Below are 24,967 nucleotides of genomic sequence, written 5' to 3' on the forward strand. Positions count from 1 at the left end.
AGGATGGCGTTTTTGTTTTCCCACACCCCATCTGGAGGTACAGCCGGTTCAGGAGGAGGAGCGATTTGGGGAGCGCATCGTCTTATTTTTTGTATAGCACACTGTAACATCCGATTCCTCAGCGCAAGGACATCTTCAACCGGAGCGCAACGAGAGAGATGAAACCGAAGACACGCTAACGCGCAAATGATCTATGGTTCATGTGTGGTTCGATTCGGACGCGGTGCCGATTGGAAGGACCGATCCGGAGGGAAGGGCTGTTTTTCATCCCAGCCGGAGCTTTTTCCAGCTTGCTTGCTTGCTGGGGTTTGCTTGTCAGTTTTCACGCGTTCGCGGGCGGTTGCGCTTCTTCTGAGCGGGCCCGTTCTTGACAATTAATTGACTGGAAGAATAGATTTATGCAATCGGTTCTGTGCGTACGAGCGAGTGAGTGAGAAAATGACGAATGACGAGCAAACTGGAGGACGATGCTGTAGGATCCACTGAAAGCAATCATCGTCTGCTGAATGTTGGAAGGCTCCTGATCTTGAGCAGAGCAGGCGCAAAACATCACCGCTCATCAAATGATATGGTGCCGGTGTGGTTTTGTCAGTTTATGTCCATGGGCCGTGATTGAAGTGGAATTAATTCATTCGCGCAAACACTTTGGTGCAGCACCCCCTTTCCGGAACTGTGCGTGTGCGTCGAGGATGCTGGATGGTTGGTGAATTAATTGGCCCCGGCCCCGGACACGTACTAACGAACTCCCGAAGACCGGGAGTCGCTCGTTAAGTACACCGAGGCGCTCGTACTGAGTGGCCGCCTACAAGCGTTCGTAGCGTTTCTAAAACGCTTGTACCATGATTTATGCTTCAGCCACCGGGTCAGAGGCCCGCGAGGTGTGCCAGGTTCGGACGTGCGACAGGAAAACGGCTACACGGATTGAGTTTCAACGGGCAGACAACGCACGAAGGGAAAAACTTCCCTACTACCGGACGGTTTTTATATCATCCAGTAAGCGTTTTTGAAGGGAGGATCGTTTTCTCTAACTACGCACTTGTTTTACTGCTTCATTTGCCACATTCAGCCCACAAGGAGACACGGTGCACTGGCATGGAGAAACTTCCTCACGGTTCACGGTTCACGCGGTGCGCCCAGGGAGGGTGCAAAGTGATGTTTTCAGGTGTTGTTACCATTTTATTTTCCTAATTAACGATGAACCACGCTTACTGCGGTTGTATTTGGAGTGGAAAGAAGCTTTCAAATCTGGGAAGCTGTGGAGCACGGATTAGGAAAAGATGTAAGAGTCCCTTTCTCCCTGATCGCCTCCTCCTCGCGTGCTTCAGTTTCGTTTCGCTACCGACACGGGATATAAAGGGGTGTCGGTTTTCCAGGAAAAAGCGTACGCTCCAAACGTGGCCATGTGGGAGTTTGTGAGGGTACAGGGAGACACCGTAAAAGCTCCACAGGTCATGGCGCGTTGACAGACAGAACAGAAGCGGATCGTTAGCGGCGGGGTGGAGCCGAGCCAGCGAAACCTTAATCACTTCCCGCGAAGCTGTAACTGTTTGCTGGTTTTGGGGGCACCGGTTAATGGGGTAGGGTCCGACGAACAGGCGACTACCGTTTGGCTATGTTTTGGGCGTTTGAGAGGACGAGCGAGGGTTTTGGATGCTTTTCGCCTTTAGGGGGCGCCTTTTATGGATGCCTCATTTCCGGTGCGAGCTGCGAAGAAGATTAATCTTATTTTGTAGCAGAAAACACCCAATTTGTAGGAAGAAACAAAGTTCTACGAAGATTTGGAGGAACTGTGATTGATTTCTTGCATTTGTTTTCGTGGTGAACAAAACAGTATTGGTGTTTACATCTGTGATTAGTTACAACATTAATTCACGATACATTTCAAATGGTTATGCCCTTACCATGTCTAGAAACTATCAATCGCTATCTGGTTCAATCCAACTAAGAATTTCACTCAGTTTACTTACAGTTCTTAACAGTCCTAGCACAAACAGGATAGAGTATGCAGAACAGTCCATGGTGGGGCTATCTTATCAATTTGTTGTCATTTGAAATGCTTAGAACCTTTAAAATGCTAAAGTAATGAAAGCTATCATCTGCTGTGTAGGGCCTACCGGATACTCTAAGCTGTATCTTTAAATCCTAGTTCACATGAATGTTCAATTTAGGTACAAAATTAGCCTACATTTTCACACTTTGCAAAGCCTAAGATGCTAAAGGTAAATACTGTATATTTCTTTTATGTTTACCTGAGAGAATCTTTGTAGTCCTATTTACATGAAACAAGAAAGTACACATTAACTTTGTTCAAGGAAACAGTCCACTTGAAAACTGGTACGATAGTAGTGTATAGAGCATTTCGTTCGATTAATTAAAGGTCAATTCTTATCAAAGAACGACTGCAATTTTCCTTTTTTGGGGGTTTAATCATGTTTTTAATTTAAAAGAAGACTCACAAAGATGTTCAAAGGTCAGTTTTAGATGCTCTTGTAGTGGTTTTTTTAACAAACATTAATTTACTGATGTACAATTGCCAAGCAGCATCCAACGACCGTATCAAACAGACCCCTCGTTCCACGTGATGGCCTCTCTCAATCTTAAAATATATTATTTGCTTTAACAAGCTTCACCTTTTGTAATCCCCAATCTCAATATCAACAGGCTGTCCATGTAGCAATTTGTTTCTAATGAAGTTCCAATAGCTCTTCATTAGGGCTAAACCACCGGCTTAATCATAACAATCTTCCCCAAATAATTGATCATTCTCCATCAAACAAACAACGAAACGCGTCGCGATGCCGTCAGATCGAAGATCACAGCTAGTGGCTTCAAGCTTACGATCGAATGTCAAAAATTGGCACGGTGTCGATTGCAACAGTGTGTCGTTCCGTTGGCGGACAAAGAGACACCGGCACAGGGAGCGCTTCGGCAAGATAACGTTTCTGATTAGATGCGTGCGGCATCGTGCGATTGGCAGATGCATCCGCTCCCGGTGGACACACGTCTTCTAAGGCACTAAGTGCGACTTCTCTAATGCATGGCTGTGCCCCGGGAATGTGTTGCTGTGGGAAATATAATCAAAATAATTGATTGCTGCTTGACGGAACCTCGGACTGATCTGCAGTTTGTGCGTGTGTGTGTTTCGATGAAAACTGCTGCAACGTGCCCTAGCAAGCAGCAGCCTGCTGATTAGCGATGCACCGAATCGGTGACGGTGCTGCATTTAGACTGTTGCGCTTAGAAACGTTAGATCTGCACCTTCTTCCTCCTGTCCCCGTGGAAGGCATCGGAGATGCGCATCAGAAATTATAGCGTAGCTGTTTGCGTGTAATCGACGAACGAAACGTCGGATAATCATAGGGCCATGCGGCTGGACTCGATCCGCTTCGGGGGAAGGCAGGAACAGTGTTTAGGATTTTTGAAGCAACTTTTCGGGGAGCTTGAATGTTTTGAATGTCTTCCTGGAGCTAATGTTGTTCCTGAGGTGGAACAATAATAACTTAAATTAAAGTTTGCCAAAGTTACGGCCAGCGTGGGATTTGTTCATGGAATGTTTGAGTCCTTTCGAGCTAGTGGGTACCGTAAACAAAGATCAGTGCTGTTGGTAGTCGCCTCGAATCAATTAGAACACGCCAGTGGAATCGAAGAAGTATGGCCATTGCCCAGCCCGATTAAGGTAAGCTTCGTTCCAGATACTGCTGTGTCGCCTTGGACCGCAGGTTCGCCATCCCGCGTCCGAAGCATGATGGCGCGCCAGACGAACGATACCATTTTAACGATCGTTGATGATGATTTCGGAACGTTTCAGCTTCTGAATTCCAGCGACCGTGCCCTTTTTGATGCTACGGCTGCGGTGCGTATGCAGATCGTCCCTCAGTTAAGGCGTCCTTTTCGGCGTACTTTAATTGCCGACCAGACGATCCGACTGTGAGACTAATTAAACCGCTAAATTCCGCCAATTTGGCAATGGCCGGGCTGGATGGCCTCTTTGCGGTCCGAAAACCTTCATCACGCTGTAGCGGCGGTCCCGTTTGGTCCGCCATAAAGTTGGCCGCGAATTTAGCAGCATCCTTCCTCCCCGGGGCCTGCTGGGCGAGCCAATCAGAAACGGATCGAACCGAGGTCAGCACCGGACAAAAGGAGCAGCCCGCTCGTAAAACTCTCCTTCCATGTGAACGTGTACAAGGCGTTTTCGGCAGCCCTGGACCATCCGATCGGGAGCGGTACGTTTGTGTATGTGTGTTGTGTTTGTTTTATTTAGCTTCCCGTGCCTCCGTCCGTTTTGCGCAGCGGACATAAATTTATAATGGCAAGCGTAAAAGTTGTCTTACACTCTCGGGCGAGCACTCTCGTCTTGGGGGGGGGGGGGGGAAGTGGGCTGTCCGGGAGGGCTAAAAGATGACAAACGGCGTTCCGAGGGCTGGTTCTGAGCGGCAGCCGCACCAGCGCAACCGTATAAACACAAAACCGTTCCGAGGATCAGGTTTATGTTGCCTCTGTGCGCGCGGCTGCCATGAAGATGGCGACTTCTGAGTGAGTGTGTGTCTTTTTACCCCCATTCGTTGTAGCCTTCCTGTGTGTACCCTTTTGCCAGTGCGATGTGGCCCAAAAGGGATGGAGAGTGCTGGTGTGCGAGAGCGCACACACACACCGAACCGGTTGCTTCGAGCAGGCGCGTCGGGCAGCTATAAACGGGAGAGTTTTATATGAAATGAATGTTAATTTCTTGCCATTTTCAAACGGCTACTTACCTAGGCCTAGCCACCGTTGCTGCGGCTTTTTTTGCACACGCACACACACACCCTCCCCTTGCCTCTCTCTCTTTGTTTCTCCATACTGGGCTTACTGGCGGGCGCCGTCCTTCCACCGTGGACGCGGTGGCGCTTTACGAGAGAGCTTTAGTCATGTTTCGCGGCCACCATTCGCGGCCATTAGCATCGCCATCCACGCAACGGATCGGGCTGGGCAGTTGCAATGTGACCATAATAATTAACCGGACTCCGGGCCGATTCAAGTATAGCAGCAGCAGCAGTAGCTGTGGCAGCAAGGGTAAGGTTTGGCCCGAGGGAAAGGGCTTATTGCTCTCGCATCTCGGGGTGTCGTTACGTTGTCGTTGCCCGACCGAAATGGGTAGCGGCGGTGCATTTTACATTTGCGTAACGCATCCAAGAGTGTTTGATGCTGTCGAGTCGGATGATCGGCATTTCAATTGCATGTCGTTGAAATCGATCGCCGAGTTAATCTCCGCGTTCGGAGATGATTCTAATTAGCACGGTTTGTTATTTTTCTTTCTTTTTTTTTTTGGAATTTGTAGCGATATCAAACTACTCACGACGACGTAGTCTGGAAGGTGATGTTCGTTATACTCGCATCAGAAGGCATTATGCCTGGAGATGATGTGTTGGATGGAATGAATATCCTTTCCAAATAAGTTATAATAAGAGCCTTTTAAATGTAACTTTTAAAATCCTTTTTCAACAGGAACCAACACTGATTGATAAGAGATAAATCCAATAGTAATTGAGTACTGATTTTTTCAATCCAAGAGCCTAAGTTTTTATAGCATAGAATTGTGGATTGAATTAAATATTAGTTCGATTGAATGAAGTTGATTAATTCCGTGGATTATAGATCATTATTATTATCTACTTTTTTAACGTATGACTTACTATTATAAGTATTACAATGTGTAAGGACCTTAAACATATGGTATTGGTTTAAATTGAAACTTACATATATTTTTATCTTTTTATGATATTGTCAAATTGAAAACCGCTTTAATTCAAATTATTATCTACTGTTTTGATTACAGCTTAAGTCTTAGAGCCTTAAGATACTCTTTAGCTCAATATATGTAAATATCTATTTAAAAAAATAGCATGAAAAACATTAAATTCAGCATAAGACAATAACATTGGCCTTTTCTATTTCTTAAGACAAAAAGGTTGTAGTTTCAGCCTGTCAGTAAAGCAATATTCATTATCCTGGGTGTATAGATTTGACAATAAGTTTCCGTCTTATTGGATTTCACCATTTGTGTCCAAACAAAGAAACATTTAGGAATTTACTTTTAAACTGTTCTGTTAAAAGGATTATAGTGCTTTTATCCATATCTATTTAAACAGTCTTTAAAATCTATTGACAAATTATTTCTGCTTCCTTTATGAGCTAGCCTGATCGAGCCAGCAACGAATTGTTTATTTACATATTGTTTAGGCTGAAATATACTACTTAGGCGTGTGGCTTTGTATGAAGTGTTGACATGATTTCAGCCACCAAGTGTCAAACTCCATAAAAAAGGTGACTAGAAACGTGTAACCTTCCATTACTAGACATGTTTGAGTATCAAGCATTTAGACTCTAACTGATGCAAAGCTACTTTTCAATAGAAAATATATAATTTCTATGCCAAATATATAATTTCACTACTTCAAATAAGCTAAACTAAACCCCTTAATATGTCAATTGAACAATCAGTTAAAAAATGGAAAGAATAAAAAAAACCGTTCTGCAAAAAAGCATGATAGCCTTATTGACGACCTAATATTATCGATCTAAACTCATAATAAATATTTTACTTCCACCAACCAAATGTTTCACGTCACATTCGGTGCAACTTTGACCATCTGCAGCGACCTACTTTGTCTCGGCCAAGTGCATTCCTTCCATAGCTCTCTGTCCGAGGGCCAGTGCGCCCAACGTCAACCGACTTCCATGCCGTCTCGGTATGCAGGCGTTTTGAAAATTGTCAATCTTTTGGCGTTTTGGAATTGGCACCAAATAGAGAGTGTGTGTGAGAGAGACAACAGAGCAAAGAAAAGCACAAAAAAGTCACACACACACAATCAGTTCCATCTTCCGAGCCCAACCCGTTCCACCGACAGATTGTTCGCCCGTGTTCGACGCCTTTCCGCTTTCCGGCTCCACCAAAACGCGCCAAACCCCTCCCCCCTCCATGTTCGCGCATACCATTCATTCATACCGTCCGTTACTGGGGCCGGTCTGGCCGTTTTTTGGTATTTAAAATTATTTCCTAAATGAGCATAGCGCTCATCCGCCAGCCGCGATCGTCTCTGCCCACCGGCCTACCCTCTCTAAAGCCCGGGCGGTGAAAAACAGGCCAGCGGCACCTGGGCACCACCGTGCACATTCCTTTTGCACGGATCCGATCGAAAAACCGGGCAACCCACTGGTAATGAAGCCATATCAGGCGGCTGGCCGGTATGCTCGATGTGTGCCTCTCTCTCTCTCTCTCTCTCTCTCTCTCTCTCTCTCTCTCTCTCTTGATCTTTCTTTCTCACTCTTTTTGCCCGAGCAGAGTACATCGCGAATGGCGATGAGAAGGAGCGCTACCGGTTGCGGTCAAGTCACCGATATTAAAAAGCATAAACATATTTCCCGGTTTCCGTTCCGTCTGGTCGTCGACGGCGATGTGGGAAGGGGTCGAAGGGGGGGGTTTCCAACCATTCCAACTTGGGAAATTGGGACCCGGCGCAGCAGGTGGGACGGAACTGGGGGAAGGGCAGGGCAGGCGTGTAAGCAAGACATCATAATTATATCCCATCAATCAATTCGCACACCACATATTTCACCTTGTGACGGTATTTTGTTGCGGCTGCGGCGGTAACGGGGCACCAACGGGTTATTATGGTTATGGGAGTCACGGCGAATCGGTGTGCAAGTGTGTCATTACAATGCTTGCCGAAGCGTATGATACCGTTTCGGTGGAGCTGTGCTCTTTGCTTTAATTTCTGTTGCTCTTTTTTGGGAGGGGGCTGATCTTTCGAACTGTCGCCAAAATCCAAGCGGACGCGATCGCGTAAACCCAGCGGGAGATTGATCCGAGTCGGGATGGAGAATTGTCACAATCTCAATATTCAATGCGTGTGTGTGTTTTTTTTAAGTTGCCTTGTTTCTCTTCGAAAAAAAAAAAAAACTGCACCAGAAATGCATTACGATCGCGATCGTCAGTCGATCCCGCCAGCTCATTATCGATGCTGTCATCGCCGAGGTTGGTGGTTTTTCGTGCAGCCTCGGTGCGGTGTTCGTGCGGGATGGTTACATTTTTATCACGCTTCACGATCACTGCTGCCGATGCCGATACCGATGCCTACCTTTCGAGATCGTTCACAGCTTGCCCAGCTTCCTCCGTTGGCAAGATTTGATGGACAAACTCTGGTGCAGACTGCGAATGTTGGGAAGGGTTCGTTTTTTTTGTACGTCCCAGTGTGTCGTATGCCTCGGTCAAGTGAAGCGAGGAGTTACGTTTTTCACAGTTTCTTGCAAACGTTTTCGATATGATTTTATGCTTCCAGTACGGGCACCAGCAACACTACATTTTTGCGACGGTTATGGTTTATGTATCATGTTTAATTCATACCTGCTGTGCCCACTGGGATCGGGATGACACTGCGATGTGTGCACTGGAGTGGAGATTTTAAAACGCAGTGGAATCGAAGAACCTTGTCGGGGACAAAAACTGGAATAAAAGGGGTGTAAATGCGGCACGTTGTGTTTGCATGCATGGTGATCGTTTTTATTTAGACAGAAAATGCGTCCAAAAATAGCTGATTCCAGAGTGGATGAAGAAATCCTGACAAAGAGACGTCTTTTGTGTGGAGTTTATTTTTTGTTAGCTGTTTGTACAGCAGCTCTAAATGAACATTAAAAGAAAATTAAAATTTCAAAAGCAAGGAAAGAATTCGCGTACTTAGAATGCTAATGTTATTGCTTAAACACACGAAACGCTTGCATAGAAGCCAGCCGAAGAAACAGCTGAACATTCCAATAATCACGGACAGGAATCAATTGTCTCGCGTTTCTAAGTCACGTCGCCACAAAATGGTATAGAATTTTTTATTCAATTTTCGCAAAAAAAAAAAATGTTCCCTGCTTTGCATAAACATCACCGGCGGGCTGTCCGAGGGTCCACATTTGTCGTATCAATATTTGATTTATGCTGGTGGGCTTTGCGCTGGTCTCATCCCGCGAGGTTCTACCATTAGCCCACTGAACGCCTTCAGGATATGCGCTCCAGACAATTGGACCTCAAACCACGCGTGGTTTCGGCCTAATTGTGTGGTGTGAAGGAAGGCAAATATGCATTCTAGATGGCAACGGCAAATTATGCGTCTGTCGCAGCTGTAACGAAAGAATCGAGTAGCTTGAAGTCTGCCAAAACAGCACGCACTCAAGCGCGAGACACTTTGGCACAGAAACCTACATCCCGGTGGAGATTCCTTAAGATTTTCCAGGATACTTCGATTTTTTAGCTTTGAAGGTCGAATGTCTGAAGGACTGTACGGACTGTTTGGAGTGAAAAATAGCTTCCATTATGGGCCGCGCCAAAGCCCAAACAACTTCCCCGAAAGTGCCCCGAACGCCCCGAACGTGTAATTACCTTGCATTACGAAGACGCGTGCCCCTCATTTGTCCGGGTTCGGAAAGGATGTGGCCAGCGCAAAGGCGTGGCACGTTCCCGAAGCTGTAAGGAAAGGTAAACACATTTGCCGCTGCAATTGCAGCGTCGCTCGTCGGTTTAATGAATGAGGTTTTGTGCTAAAGTAAGCGCCGACGGTAAACATGATCATTGCGCAAAAAGCGATGGAAGCGAGTGCTGCAGCACGAGCATTTCGGAAGAAGGCACTCAGAGGATTCTTTCCCTCGTCAATACTTTTATTAAAATCTAGATTGTAAGTACTCTTCTGCTCTGGCAAAGTACTCATTCATTCACTTTCAAACCAGATGCTCCTGCGCCTGAGGACACAGACACACTCACACAATGTTCTGTTACATTAGTTGGTGTGAAAACGACATCTCCTTTCCACCTGGTGGTGGCAGGTTTGGCTTTAATGTGGTCGATGCGGCTGATGATCGGGCAGGTCGGTTTCATATTTTTTTTGTATCATCGTTTGCTTCCCTTTGGCGAACGCACACACCTTCGTCCCATTTCTAACCCAATTTCGGTTTGATTGAAGTAAATGCACTCGGGTTGGGAGGTTAGCAATTTTGTCATTAGCTTTCAGGCAGGTGTGCATGTATGAAGGAGATGCGCTTACTGCGAGGATTTTCCTGTGCAAGATACAGGTAATGGTGAACGATCAGAACGTTGGGCACGTGGCCGCTGGGGATGACTTTAATTATTGCACACGGTCTATAATTAAGCTGATGTGGGCTGATGGGTTTTGATGGGTCCCAGGCAGCTTTGTCGTCCGTTTGCGATATGCATTATGATACTTGGATGACGAGCAGGACGTACATTTATTTTTTGTCTGAAACCGTAATATTGTATGTAAACAGACACAGGGACTTTTCATGCTATTTGTGGATACTTTTCGAATGACTGAGTAACGTAAAATCGTTTTAATTTCTACTCTATGGTGGATAGTTAACTTTTTGTCAGTTTTTAATATTTCTTCTTTCAAACCAGGGGTCTCCAAACTACGGCCCGCGGGCCGCATGCGGCCCTCAAGAGCTTATAATGCGGCCCACGATGACTTTGCCAGAGTTAAAATAAATATTACGTTGTTTTGAATTTTACAAATAAAATTGTGTTTTCTTAGACAAAAATCAATCTTTAGTTACACGAAGATGTACAAGTATCGTTAGTATATTGTAATAAAAACGAAATTTAAACGTTCACTCATCAGTTAAAGGTAGCGTCATATGGCCCTCAACATAGTTATTTATGAACCAATGCGGCCCGCGAGCTGAAAAGTTTGGAGGCCCCTGGTATAAACCAACATTTATATCCAAAAAAACGACAAATTTCCCCCTCGTCGAATGAATCACCAAAAACCTGCCTGATCACATTCCTCTGTTTGATATCTCGTCACGGAAAAGCCCAAAGGAACGGCACGAAACGGTAGCACCGTTGCAAATTCCATCCGTCGCGACATTTCATAACGCAATTATATATTTCTGACGACGAAGATGATGACCGCAGGGGCAGAAATGCACGTAAAAAACTGCTTTTTGGTGGTGCAATTTCTGTGACATCTCATTACGCGCCCAGAGCCGCTTTGCGCGTGAAATTTTGTGGTGTGAAACTTTCGAGCCCCGCAATGAACGCCTCGCGAAGACAGCTTCGCGAATTGCATTGCGATTTAATTAGCAAACGGACCCGAACGTGTGTCTACACGTAGGGAGAGCTCAGGAAAGGGGTCTGAAATTTTCCTCATGCGAGAAATTAAAGTTGGAAAAGAAATGCGAGACAAATTCCTCACCTCGCCTTGATCGGACGCCGCAAAACGAGCTCCTTCGGGTGTGTCGCTGTAGCTGAAGAAACCGATCCGATTGATATAGACCGCTGACCGGGGGTGCTTTGAACGGTTCCGTTGTAGCCTATCTTGAGTAGTTTCCTTTCGTTTGGTATACTAAATTCGTCTTATCTATCTTTCCCTTTCCCTTTTCAGGCCAGGCGGGCGTTAATCAGCTCGGTGGAGTGTTCGTCAATGGTCGGCCGCTGCCGGACATTGTCCGACGGCGTATCGTCGAGCTGGCGCTGATGGGCGTCCGACCGTGCGACATTTCCCGGCAGCTACTCGTATCGCATGGTAAGTGTAGGCCCTATCAGCAACCATAGAGTCTGTGTATTGAGTACACCCCGCTCCATTTTCTCTCTCAATAAGCAAAAAGCTAATTAAATCGATAGATTAACCATTCGCTTACCATTGCACTCGTTTCATCCGCAGGATGTGTATCGAAAATTTTGACCCGCTTCTACGAAACAGGATCGATACGGCCCGGTTCGATCGGTGGCAGCAAGACTAAGGTAAGCATCGAAGCGCCCGATTCCTATCGGAAATGCGCCATCTTAATTATTCCTTCGCAACGCGCAAACGAATGCTTCAAGAGTGCGGCGGCCACCTTTTTTACCTTAGCGCCGTTAATGAACTGTGAAAGGAAATTCTTCACCCCCTCCGGTGAAGGTTGTTGGTCAATTGCGGCTGGTAAAGGACATGTACACGCTTAAACGTCCACCAGCACGCTGTGGGACATCCTTTGACCAGCGTTGAACAAAAAAGGGGAAAACCACTTCGTCGGACGATGCTTCGAGGGCGGGAAGTAAAGCAACTTAAATAGAAACGGGGGAGAGAAACCGAACAAAATGGATTCCCGGTTCCAGCCATCCTTCCGGTCGGGCAAAGGACTAATTGCGTGTCGTAAACAACTTGCTCGCCTTCACATACCCCACCCTTTTTCCCTGCATTGGGTTTTGCGTGATCCGTGTAGGAAATTGGAGAAACGAGCGTTGTTGGACACAAGAAACAATAAATGTAGAACAGCGCGAAACAAAACAGAAACATAAAAAAACGAGTGGACCCCGAAATTGAAAGCCCGATCGGAAAGTGAAGATAGAACGGTTTCACCACAGCGTCGAACCACTTTGGGGTCAAATCGAATAAAGGATAATTATTTATAATGTGAACCAATATGTCACTGTCATGTTGCGTCGTTGGACTCGCTTGTTGGACGGTAGGGGTTGGTGGTGGATGGTGGATAGCGTCCATTTTTAAAGCGACCAGGTTAAAGTGCACCCGGTGGCATGACCGTTGGCAAGAGATCTCCATTATGATGTGGTGTGTCTGGATCTGGGTTCTTAGTGGGCCGTTTCCTATCAAGATGTGATCACATACACACATGGGATACGCAGGGGAAGCGTGGAAATGTGAGTTATGTTATGGGATGGGCTTTATGAAGAATGTTATGACGACTTGATGAACCTTATTTAAATTATATTTATTGCACAGTGTTTGCACTATCTTGATGGTCAGTTTTCTGCACAATTCGATGGGCTGTAATTAGTTTTTAGTGGTACTAAATTGTTTGGAACGGGCTGGAGCATTTATGGAACATGAAACTATTAAGCTAACTATTAAGCCTATAAAATATGATGTTCTTAATGCGTTTCGTTTCATCTAGCTACTTTTGTCTATGTAAAACTATATGCAATGAAATAACTCAAGCATGCATTACTTTTTGTTTCATGTTCATGTGTCATGTCATGAAAATGTATGTTAAAGATGTACGCTGTTTAGGCTATATGAGTAAGCTCTGGGCAATAAACGTATAAAAACCCTATGTGAGCCGGCATGTCCGCGCAGAACGTTACTATAAATAAAAGAAGAATCTCTGGATCATACTATGAAGATTTTACCAGGAGCTTATGTTAAATAATCCTTGCTAAGTCCACACGATTTTAGTCTTGGGTATTTGGGTATTGGTAATGATCCTTTAAAACATTTTCTATTTTAAACAATTGTACTTTGAATTCTTACTCTTGTTACGTATCATTACTCCTTTAGTCACGTTTTAGGGTGTTTAGGTTATTATTTTTTATATTCTAGGCACAAAGACAAGTAAAGTATTTTTTTCTTTTCTTTTTATATTTAGTTTTGTTTAATCTTTTTTGATTGTAAAACATGTTCTCTTTCAAGCTTAGTATGAAAGCAAACAAATTATTTACGCAATCCCAGCTAAGAAAGCTCTCTTTCAGTCAATTTCAAGCTCTTTTTCAGTTAATTTTTTTTGTTCTGAAATATTTTTTTACTATCATCGTTTACTGACGAAAATTTCGTAGAAAACTAAACAATGATTTTGATGAGATTTTACTAACCATTGCTAGTTGATTCTCGCATCAATCGAAGTGAACTAAAGAATGTTTAAATATAACGTTTCAAACTTCATTCAATTCTGTATAATTTAGTTTGATGTTATTATCAGGTTATATTGCTTATTTTGAATTTTGTATATTTCTCGTACGGTAGTACTATCATGTTGATGTGGTATAAAAGAAAATTTTGAAAATAAAAATAATCTAGCCATTAATAATGAGTTAAAAATAAAACCAGAAAAGAATCTTCTCTTATTTATTACTTCTACAAACATATCTCTTGCTTCCCCCCGTACACTCCACACTGGACGGATTTATTTGACTAGCCACGATTCACAACAAAAACTAACAAAATAATGGGAATTTTATTGAATGCGCCTTTAAGCGTGCACGTAACACCCCCGAAACAGGGCTACCGGAAACACATTGTCCCACTTATCACCCGCTATCACGAGGTTTGTTGGCCCAACTGTTTGCGCTATCCTGCATGATACGATTTAGTGAACTTTCCTCGCACCAGCACCAGCGAAAATCGACCTCATTATCTGGACCCCAACGTCCTGAGGGGGAAGCGTTTTGATTGATGATTAGAGCAATAATGTTGACATGCATCTAAATATAGAAACATTATTCAACACGGTACTGGTCGAGGACTGCTCACAGGAAGGTTTGAATGTTAGGAGGATTAAAATAGATTGTTCATTTCAATTCATTCAATTTAACTTATAAAAAAAACGTTGAATAGAAGATATTTTTGGTTTTAATACTATTTTACCTGCGAAAATAAAACACTTCTCCACCAACCAGAACGCTCTATTACGCGGTGCCACTGCGAACGATGTGATTTGTTTGACCTCCTGCAAGGCGTCTCGCTGATAATGGAGTTTGTTTATCGCTCGAGGGGAGGGGATCCGTGGGAAAAGTGTCACCTTTTCTCCACCGCACCGATGCACGCTGTCAGGTGGAAAGCCTCGTAGGCAGTAATTATAAATCACCGGAAAAAGTAATCATTCATTTTGGGCCAGCATCGCAGCCAAGTGCTCTTTTTCCAGCCCGAGCTTTGCGCCTTATCGCACCGTGCCCAGGCCGTTGAGAGCGGGAAATAATTAAACGGTAATGATAATTGGATGTGCCTTTGGGTTTGTGTGGCCTCTCCTTTTTGTGCCTCATTGTTTTCGTGTGCGTGTATGTGCTCGGTGCAATGCAGACCGAATCAAAGTGTTGATGTGCGGCCGTGTTTTGCACCGGCTGCATTTTTCGGGGGCAGCTTAATTTATGCTAATGCTATGGTTTTTTACCACTCCAGCTTACGCTCCACCGTCTGGCTGGTCGGCGACGCGCAATGTCGTCCTCCGGGCAGTTATCTTTTGCCACGCCGGTGGTCGTACGTATGTCATGTTCACACCATCGTACCATGGTTACTGGAAAGAAGAAGCGCAAAAAAAGGCAACATTAAAGAAGCAAAACGGTACAAACGGTCACCATCTCGCGAGCGAAACCGACGACAGCCAAGCTCCGGGGGCGGTTGGGGATTTTCTGCACGTTGTCTTTTACCTTCCGCTGGCTCTCCCGTTTTCGGGAGGAAAGTGATTTTGGGCTGCCGATAAGCGAACGCTCATAAAACTCAATTTAAATTCACTAAATCGCACCACCATCGGGGAGGCCCGGGCACACCGGGCCACTCCGGTAGCGCTATCCGGTGCGCGGACAGGAAATCCCTTACAGGGATACAACAACCCCAAAACCGCGATGATGGTATCGTGCGCCTTTTGTATGATTTATGGTTGAGCACTGGTGTTGTGCAGAGGTGTTTACATGTTCCATTTGTGGTTGTGCAAAGTGTGTGAGTTGTGTGTGTGTTGACATATGTCGTGGAGCAAACTGGGAGCTGGGGAGAGATTTTCTCACCAGATCTGGTTCCGTGCAGCATGTAAGAAAGGGACAGCTCCTGCTGACATCCACGGTCAGCATCCACGGTGGGTTGAGCTGACGGTTTCTTCGGATGGGGAGTTGGTTGTTGGATTGCCCGTGGTTAGTCCAACAGCATAACTCCTCCTTTTTCCTACCGATGGTCTGTCTGTGTTGCGATCTGTTTTCTTTGATAGCCGTCTGGGTGGGTCGTCTTATTGGGCTGTACCCTCATGCCTTTCACCGGAACAACTTTTTTTTACGAGCAGAGTGCTGCCATATGGATTGGAGTTTACATCGAGGATTCTTGGAATTAAGTTATTGTTATATATTTATATTATATTATTTTAATGAGATAAAGGTGTTAGCTTACTGTTAGCTGTTGACATGGTTTGATGTTGTTATGTTGTTAACTAATAAATATTGTCATGTTTACTTTTAAAAACTAAATTGAAAGGAAACATCAAAAGGATGTAAAAAATATTGAGTCACAAATATAATGGAAAGGGTAATCGTGTATTTACTTTAAAAATTTAAAAATGACTTTCAATCTGAAGATAAATTGTACGACAAATCAAATAATAGTTTTAATGAAAAATAACATTTATACTTGCAACTTAATGCAACTTTCATTATCTTTGTGCCGAATATAATACATTTGAATTACCAAACATTGAACACGATGTTATAAAAAAAACAACTAGTTACTTATAAATATTAAAAAATCGAACAACCAAATTGTTTTTTTTTATATTTAATGATAGATCTGTTGTTATCGTAAATGGCTGATATTTTGCTGACTATTAGGGTGATCTTAAAAAATGACTTTAACCATTTTTTATTTCGTTTATAATACAAAAAAAACATTTTTAAAGTAAAATAAATATTTTTTTTTAATGGCAATCATGTTTTAGTTCAGTGTCACAAATATGAGATACTTATTGCAACAACATATAATATTTTCAAAATAATGTATAAAGCATTACCGAAAATACTTAAGCTATATTCAGCATATTATATGCTATTGCATAAGATGTCTTCAGTTCAAAGTCAATCGCTTCACGTTGCTTTAATGTACAAATGAATTCAGTGCGCTTAATTCTAACACTTTTATACTTTGACACTCCACACCGACAATCATAGCTCACATCGGTGGTAAACACTGCTGATAAAATCGTTACCAATGGTCACCGATTATCGTTCCCCATAACAAATGATATACTATCCTCATCATCATCACCATCATGATCGTTGGATATGCAACGGGTCTATTCCACCACCTAATGGCGTGCAATATAATGTTTCTAGAAGCTAGTGAGCTTCAGCCATAAACACAAACCTTCCACTGGGATCATCAGCTGCACGAATCTCACGCCAACGCGAAGACGAAGGTGTTAATAATCTTGTAAAATATTCATACACTCTAGCCATCCTGCCCGTTTGTGGTTGATATCCGATCTCACAATTCGGGTAATAGTACTCATGGAAACAATTTCCACTGTTTTCCAACAAATCTCTGTCGCACAAGAAACGTTTCTAGCGAGCACGACTGTCATAAGGGACGGCTGTGGCTGCGGTTGGTTACAAAATATGCTTGTAAACATCACGCCACACCGCCCCACCGGTACGGTCAGCATAGTCGCGGGTTGTAATTATTTCCCTTTTTACGACCAGTCAACCCACCCAAGGTGAACCATCGACAGCAGGGAATAGGTAAAATCGGCAGGAATGACCCTGATCGGCGGTTGTGCAGATCGAAGGCAACAAAATAGGAACGGGCACATTCTGCATTCCCAGACACACGGCACTGACCGGGCCCGGGTGCGAAGGACTCCTTGATTGGCTGAAACGCTGTACAAGGGTGTGTGTAATAAAACAAGAAGACAAAAAGACACAAAGTGAAGGCACCGAAAGGCGAAACAATAAGATTGCAATTAAAATTATGGCCACTCGTCATTTGCATACGGATGGTATGTTGCAATTTATTCAATTAATCGTACCAACGAACGAATTGCTTGCTAACACTAACACAGCCAAGCGTTTAACGAGGCGTTTTTCAGAGCAGAGCAGTTCACCTTATACCGACTGTAGGTTGGAGCGCGGTTGAGGTTGTAAAGTACAATCACTTTTTCAACTGGGGGTATTACATACTTTTGTACAACCCTAAGGAGCAAAGGAGGGGACGGAAATAGAACCAAGCTTTAATTTTAACGAGTCCACTGGAGGACATTCCTTGGCTAGCTGGCTGGGTCTACGCTTAATGGCACACTTTGAATGCTAATCGGCATTGCTTGGTTATCTGAATGGTTTTGGTTAGTTATTTCTAAAAAGGCTACTGGTCATGGACCTAACGTAATGAGTAGCTGAAGTCCTGAATGATTTCCCGAAGGCATTGATTTCTTTCTTCCCTCGAAATGGGTTTCACATTCCCCACTGCTATTTAAAGGCATTTGATAACGATTAAAAGCTTGGTTCCGGTATCGGAGTGGAAACTGCCGTAAACTTAGCTCCATGAAATTTCCCTCTAAAGTTTCGTTTCGGAAAATGAACCAATCGTCCATCTTGATCGTGATCTCTACCAACAGGGACATTAGCAACTGTTTTCAATACCATTGTTCGCCTCGCTTTAACTGGCCTCTTTTGTTTTCCCATTAAGTAGTCAACGTTCAGCGGGCCAAACAGTCACTTGTTTATTGTTTTGTGCCGGCTTGTTTCAATTTTCCCGACAATAAAGTTCGCTTCGCCCGTTTTGCCAATCTCGTAAAACGTGAGCAATTTATAACGTCCGGCACACGACGCTCGCCTGCTTGGGGTTTCCTTCCCATTCATCCAGCCTTCACAGTTGGGGTTAATAAATTGACCCAAAAGTGGAACCTCCCCGCGTAAGACGCGTTTCTTCTTCACAGCCAAGCTTTAATTTTCTCAATAGCATCGTGCACTAGCCATGCAAAGGTGGATTTATAATTGAACCTTATGATTGATGCTTGCCATGGTCACAGGCGGCGCCCCATCCCGGACCCAATGGTTCGAGCGAATGGTCCGAAAACAACACATTACCACCGAGCAAATGCGACAAAGTACGATTTATTGGTGCAATTTCGCGGTCAGAGTACGATATGGTTGCTACATGCTTATGATTTACATAATGGAGTGCAAACTGCCGATGACTTCCCATCCCAAGTTGCTGTATTGCTTTTTTTATGTTGCTGTTGTAGTTGCTGTGGCTGTTGTTGCTTTATGGCCCAAACTGTGCTGATAAGGGCGCTGAAAGGCGCACAAATTTATGGTGGCAATATAATAAATGACCATGGAGCGCGGCGTGCCATATGCAACGGGAGGTACTTGGGGGGGAGCGTCGTCGGTTATTACCGAACACATGATGTGCAATGTGGAAACAATTTTCTAGCCCTTTTACCGTGTACCGTGTAACTGATCATGGGTGTTGTTTTTTTCTTTGCCTTCTGGGTTTTCTTTTCAGCAAGTGGCAACGCCGACCGTGGTGAAGAAAATACTGCGCTTCAAGCAGGAAAACCCGGGCATGTTCGCCTGGGAGATCCGGGACCAGCTGCTTTCCCAGCGGATATGCGACCCGAACACGATACCGTCGGTCAGCTCGGTCAATCGGATACTGCGAAACGGCGGCATGTGGACGGACGATATGACTTCGAATGGTAAGTGATGGTTGCGAGTGTGCGCGCGCGCTCGATGGGTGTTGCATGTTGTGTGCATCCCCGGAAGGTGTGAAGTGGCCAATTTGTCGATGGGCGATTGTGGGACATATAAACACTGCAAAAAGTTGTTGTGGAATGTTGAAAAGAATTTATTAGCTGCATAAGAGACAGTGTTGCATTGAATTCTGTTGAGGTTTGCAAGATGTATTGAAATTTCTAGTTTGTCAGGATAAAATGTAAATAATAGTTTTCATGAATTTGCGGAAGCAATTCTTATTCGCACTCCATATAGGAGATAAAAAAGTGCTTTAAAAAATAAGGCATAGAAATTCAAACCGGAAAAAAATTGGAAAGTTTCAGTTTAAGTCTTAGGTGGTTGTCAATTGAATTAAGGATCTTTGGTTACTATTGTCTGGAAGCATGATTGCGTAGCGTTCCCAAGACGTCTACGTAACTCTAAAACGATTATTGCACTTTGAGATCCAAATACATACAAAATATGAGTATATAGCGGTAATGATGAGGATTTCACCAACCTTATAAATGTTCTACTAGGACTTGTTCAAAAAAAATGTTCAGTTATTGAGTCCAACCAGCCAAACAAACAAAGGGATTCCTTCGGACACTCAATTTCAAAGAATGACTGACTGACTGATATATTTAAGAGAGTCTTTGGTTCTTTTGGAATCTTTCCTCAGTAAATAAATTTCACCTGTTTTTCTGAAGTTGAATGTATGACATAGAAAACAACCACTGGATGTTAGGGCTTGTAAATAAGCAGCACAAGCTTTTATTAAGATTTTGATAATCTTATACAATGTAATAGATTTCCATCTGAAGAACCAAAAGAAACATATAATACGTATAATAAAACCGCTCAAACAACAGTATCTTGTTCTGCATCTTGTCAGAACTGAGCACTGTAGCAATCAGGTTTGAGGTTTATTTAGATTTTTCAACAATAAAATGCAAATTGAAGCGTGGGGCAACACCGATGAAAGTTAAAACAATTTAAATCTATCTACAAAATCGTATAGGAAAACTTATACTTTCGTTAGAATTTACTGTTTTAATCGTGTTTAATGCATTTTACTCGTTAAATTTACACATTGAACAAATTACTGTAAAATTATCTTTATTCAATTCTCTAAACGTAATATTGAATTTCAACATCAATACTTCTCATGAGAAAGCCTTCCTGTAACCCAAATATAGATCAATGTAGTTTATTTTCCCAAACTGAACTACAAAATCAGATTGTAGCTACAGGGGAGCTAATACGCTCAACAGTTGAGCTTACAGGTTCCCACGACTGCCACACTCGATTGATGGCGTATTGATTTTCTTCCCATATTTCAACCACCTAACCTGAAACTCTTACCAACTACCATTTTGCAACGAACTGCGAGGACCCTACTTGCTCTCATTACAGCCTCGCTGCCAGCTGTCAATCTGCCGTCATCTGTGCGCTGTGGGTGAAAGCAACCTGTCTGATTGACAGGCCGTTGGAGGTGCGAAACCCATCACTTAATTTTCTCATTACGCCATATCAGCGGCATCTTTGGGCAACAATTTTAACAACATTATCACCACACCGGCCACACCGGGAGCGCTCCCGCGCGCGTGTCTGGCGTGTGAGCATGTGGCGTACATTCGAGATGACAAATTTGTTGACATTAAGACACCCATAAGGTGCATGCGGGGTCCGGGGAGGTGTTTTGTTATTTTTGGTGGTGGTTAATTAAATTTGCATAATTTATCTTCCTTCCATCCATCACACTGCCCTCTGTACGAACGAGCTCCCCAGAGGTTTGGGTAATAATTTCAAAGCACTCCACATTAACACAGACATCACCGTCTTCATCATCATCAGCGCGGACATGATCATGATGATCAGGGGTTCTCATTTCACTTAAGAAACTTTGCTTGCTTTACACCGAGAAAAGGCGTCCTTACGCAAGCACACGCGCCAGGAGAAAAATGCGCTTACGCAGAGGGTGTGCAAAAGAGCGCAATTGAGGCGTACTTGCTGAACTTCACTTACGCCCCGGAGCGGAGAGCGTGCGCACGGGTGGAGTCGTCCTGCGAGTGCGCAGTCGACCGTACCACCGCCACCTTCCAGACGATAATGAGTACGTACGTAAGTGCGCCGAGGGTAATCATTCAATGAGCACACTTTTAACCCCCAATGCGCCATGCGCCAGATGTACCCCTGTTTTCTTTTGCAGGGTTGTTTCGTCCTTTCTGCTTGCGCTTTCAAACATTCGTTGCAAATCGTTGTCTTCAGCTGTACCGAGTTGGTGAGCTTCTTCTGGACGGTCGGCGAACGGGGAGCGCAATTTGATAATTGCACTGCGATATGAACCGGTAATGAGAGACCTCTTGACAGACAATCAGTCAAGTCGGTCAGTCTGATCACGCGGCCGTCTCCTACGTCGCCTCCGTGTTTCGATTGCTGATTGTGCACTTTATTAGGTCACTTAATCACTACTCGGAAGAATTGGCGACTTGCTGTTTCGTCATTCTTCGGCGAGCAAGGACGCACCAGAAAACGGCTTCTGCTGCTGCTGCTACTGCTGCCGTTCGGAAGTAAGCTTCCTAATTGAGCCCCTACTGACAGCACCGTTTGACCGTTGTTTGGTTTATAAAGGGAGCCGTTTTTGGGGGGGGTAGTTTTTTCTTTCTTTGCTTCACTCCCTCTAGCACGATGTTTCGCAGCTTGCACAGCTGGTGAAGGTGCGCTGTGAAGTGCGATAGTGCGAAAAGAAGGCGCGCACGAATGCATATTTGTAACGTTTCATCATGATTTTTATGCAAATTTGCGCCACTCTCAAGGTGCCAGCCGGAATGAGTGGCCGGCGCACGGGAAACCGATCGTTAGGCGTGGTGTGTGGAAGTAGGCTGCATTAGAAGCGTTGATTCTAATACGGGTTTATGGAGAATGGCTTTTTGTGGAGCGATTTGAGGTGAGCTTATGTTAGGATTTTGAGAAAAACTAAATTATAGACCAGGAAAGATCAAAGCTGAAGCGTTGCGAAAGCCTCCGAAGGATGGGAAGTCTGATAAATAGTGCTCTGGAGGGCATTTCCATGGTAGGATAATGTAAATGCATGGTTGATACAACGTGCGATCGTCTAGAAATCAAATCTTTAATGTATCGATGACAGTCCAATCAACTGTTTGTTACTCAAATTAGTCGTTGCATTTCAATGCTTCTTGACTCGAAGACCATTTAGCCTTATTTAAATTTGACAGTGATTAGTTCATTCTAAACTTGTGAAGATGACAAAAAATCTATCAAAAAATGTCTTTTCTATGTCATGGTTCTTAATCTTCAGTGACTTTTCCATTCATGTTGTGTCTTGGAAAGTCTCTCCCTTGTAAATTCCTTGATAATTTCATGGTTTGAAGCAATTACGTTCTTTTAAGAACATTGTTAAGTTTTTTCCGATATTTTGAATTATTAAATCAACATTTAGAAACATATTAAGAAATTAGTACAAAAATAGGCTCTCGTTAAGCCGCATAGGTTACGGATAATTTTCATTAAACAACAATAAACATCAATTAAGCATTAATTTTACAAACAAACATCTGTTATTTGTCTCTCGAATTGATTTTCATTCTTTTTGTATTTATTTTATTTCCACAGAACAAATGCTCCGCGAATCGTCCCACTCGTCCAGCGCCTACATGCAGTCCAAAGCGATGTCCTCGCACCCGCTCTACAGTCAAACGCTGGAGCAGCATCAGGCACTGCTGAACCAGTACCGCTACAGCATGGCTGCCGTCTCGCCCGACCACGCCTCGAAGCATCCCAACCTCCCGCACCATCACTCCCCGTACGGATCTCCCCCGGGAGCGCCCGGTCCGATGGTTCAACGGACGGCTGCCGTCAACATCATCCAGCACGAAAGTCTCCCACCGACCGGAACTACCAAACAGCCACCAGAAATGCATCACCAGCATACAGTATCTCCTCTGCAAACTCAACCCTTGGCAGCAGCACACAACCCTCACCAGCATCATCATCATCACCATCACCAGCAGCAGCAGCATGGCAAACCGTCACCTTCTGTGAGCATGCCAGATTTAAGCTCTCCGAAAGGCGGTGACTCCAAGAGTGAACCATCGTCCTCCACTCGGTCCACGCCGACCGGTAGCACACCAGTGTCGTCGGCCACACCCAACCCAGCCCAGATGCCGTACCTTCCGAAGCACTGGATCTGGAACACGAGTCTGTTCTATGCGGCAAACCGTGGTCAGCATGCCCCCGGAGCGGATCCTTCCACAGTTTCTTCGGCAGCGGCGGCAGCAGCGGCCGCAGCAGCAGCAGCCGCAGCAGCAGCAGCCTTCCCTCATGGGTACTTTACGTACGGCAATCCTTTCGGTGGTGGAGCGCCATTCCCAGGGCAAATCGAGTCCAGTTTGCGCAGTGATACGACGGCTTCTAATGCGTCATCGTCACCGGTACAGATCACGGACGTGAACAGTGACGACTCTTCGGACAATCATGATGAGCTGAGGGTGAGTAGAAGTTTCATACTTAATTGGCATTTGAATCAAACTATTCCATTAACAATGTTTTTATCTCTTTTCCATAATTATAGACATCCATTTCGAAGAAGCGCAATCCATACTCGATCGAGGAGCTGCTCAAGAAGCCCGAAAGCAAGAAACAGAAGATCGACGATCGAGTTACCATCACCTGCATTTCGGACTCCTCGGGCAAGACTCCGACGGACTCACCGCTGGACGACAAGTACCACCATTACCAATGCTCCCCGTCGGTTTCCCCGTCCAAATCTTGTCCATCCCCAACGGGCATACCCGTCACTGCGGTGCGCTGTAAATCGTCCTCCGACTACCGGTCGTCCTCATCGCCTCAGTCGGCTGGAGAGGATTCGGAAGGGTGCAGCATCGTTTCGGCGGTCGTTCGCTCCAAGCTGACCGATACAAATAGTGAAAATAGTATTAACATAGAAATTTGTGATTAACTTCCCGGAATGGAACAGTTTCCGTATGTACAAAGTAGTGTTATACAGAAAAGAGCGACCCAGTTGTAAATACAGTCATAAGCAGTAGCACAAATAACCAGTGAACTTTGCATTAACCAACGGTACGGTAGTGGATAGTTTGATTTCTTCATCATTAAGTTGTAACTTATCCAGGGACATGAGAAATAAGGAAGGATCCGTTGCTTAGCAAAGATAGAATGTTTGTAGTGTAAGCTAATTTATTAACCAACGACTTAAGTATTGATTGTTTTCTAGGCATTAGTTATCTGTAAGATACCAGCAAAAGAACACAAATGAGCACCTTCACATCCGCTGAAAACTGTATCATGATTGTACTGTTTAGCAAAGCAATAAACTGATTGTGAAATTAAATTAAAATAACCGTTCAATAATTGTATTGTTTTAATTCATTTGATGACAAAAGCTGCAATAAGCCAAACAAATTTGAATTCTGATCAGAGGCAAGATGTAGATGTTAGTGTATGAGTGGTTAGTTGAATGTAGTATTGCCTTAGAAGGTATTTCTCGTAGTACAGTGCCTGAAAGAAGATGGTCACCTAAGAACTTTCTGGATGGGGACACCATCTGTCCACCTCACTGGTTTAGAACCAGCTACAAAGGTTATATATTCTTTATACACGCTCTGTACTATTAAATAGCAAATTTAAGCAATGGTTTTTAAACAGATGACAGATGATAGCTTATGATACAGATAAGTATCACTTTAAAAAGACCTCGAACTGCGTGCAAATAAT

The 24,967-nt window shown here is 44.1% G+C and overlaps 1 protein-coding gene across 1 annotated transcript in view; it reads left to right on the top strand.

The window, feature by feature from the left end:
• LOC121597727 (paired box pox-neuro protein) overlaps window positions 1-24,559 on the top strand; it is a 46,510-nt gene extending 21,951 nt beyond the window's left edge. The window contains exons 3-7 of the mRNA XM_041923741.1: window positions 11,415-11,555; window positions 11,694-11,773; window positions 19,002-19,194; window positions 22,847-23,721; window positions 23,805-24,559. Coding sequence (XP_041779675.1) covers window positions 11,415-11,555; window positions 11,694-11,773; window positions 19,002-19,194; window positions 22,847-23,721; window positions 23,805-24,191 — 1,676 coding nt within the window. The 3' untranslated portion in view covers window positions 24,192-24,559. The remainder of the gene's footprint in view (window positions 1-11,414; window positions 11,556-11,693; window positions 11,774-19,001; window positions 19,195-22,846; window positions 23,722-23,804) is intronic.
• The last annotated feature ends 408 nt before the right edge of the window (window positions 24,560-24,967 follow it).

The sequence above is a fragment of the Anopheles merus genome, chromosome 3R, assembly GCF_017562075.2.
Source record: "Anopheles merus strain MAF chromosome 3R, AmerM5.1, whole genome shotgun sequence".
Lineage (NCBI taxonomy): Eukaryota > Metazoa > Arthropoda > Insecta > Diptera > Culicidae > Anopheles > Anopheles merus.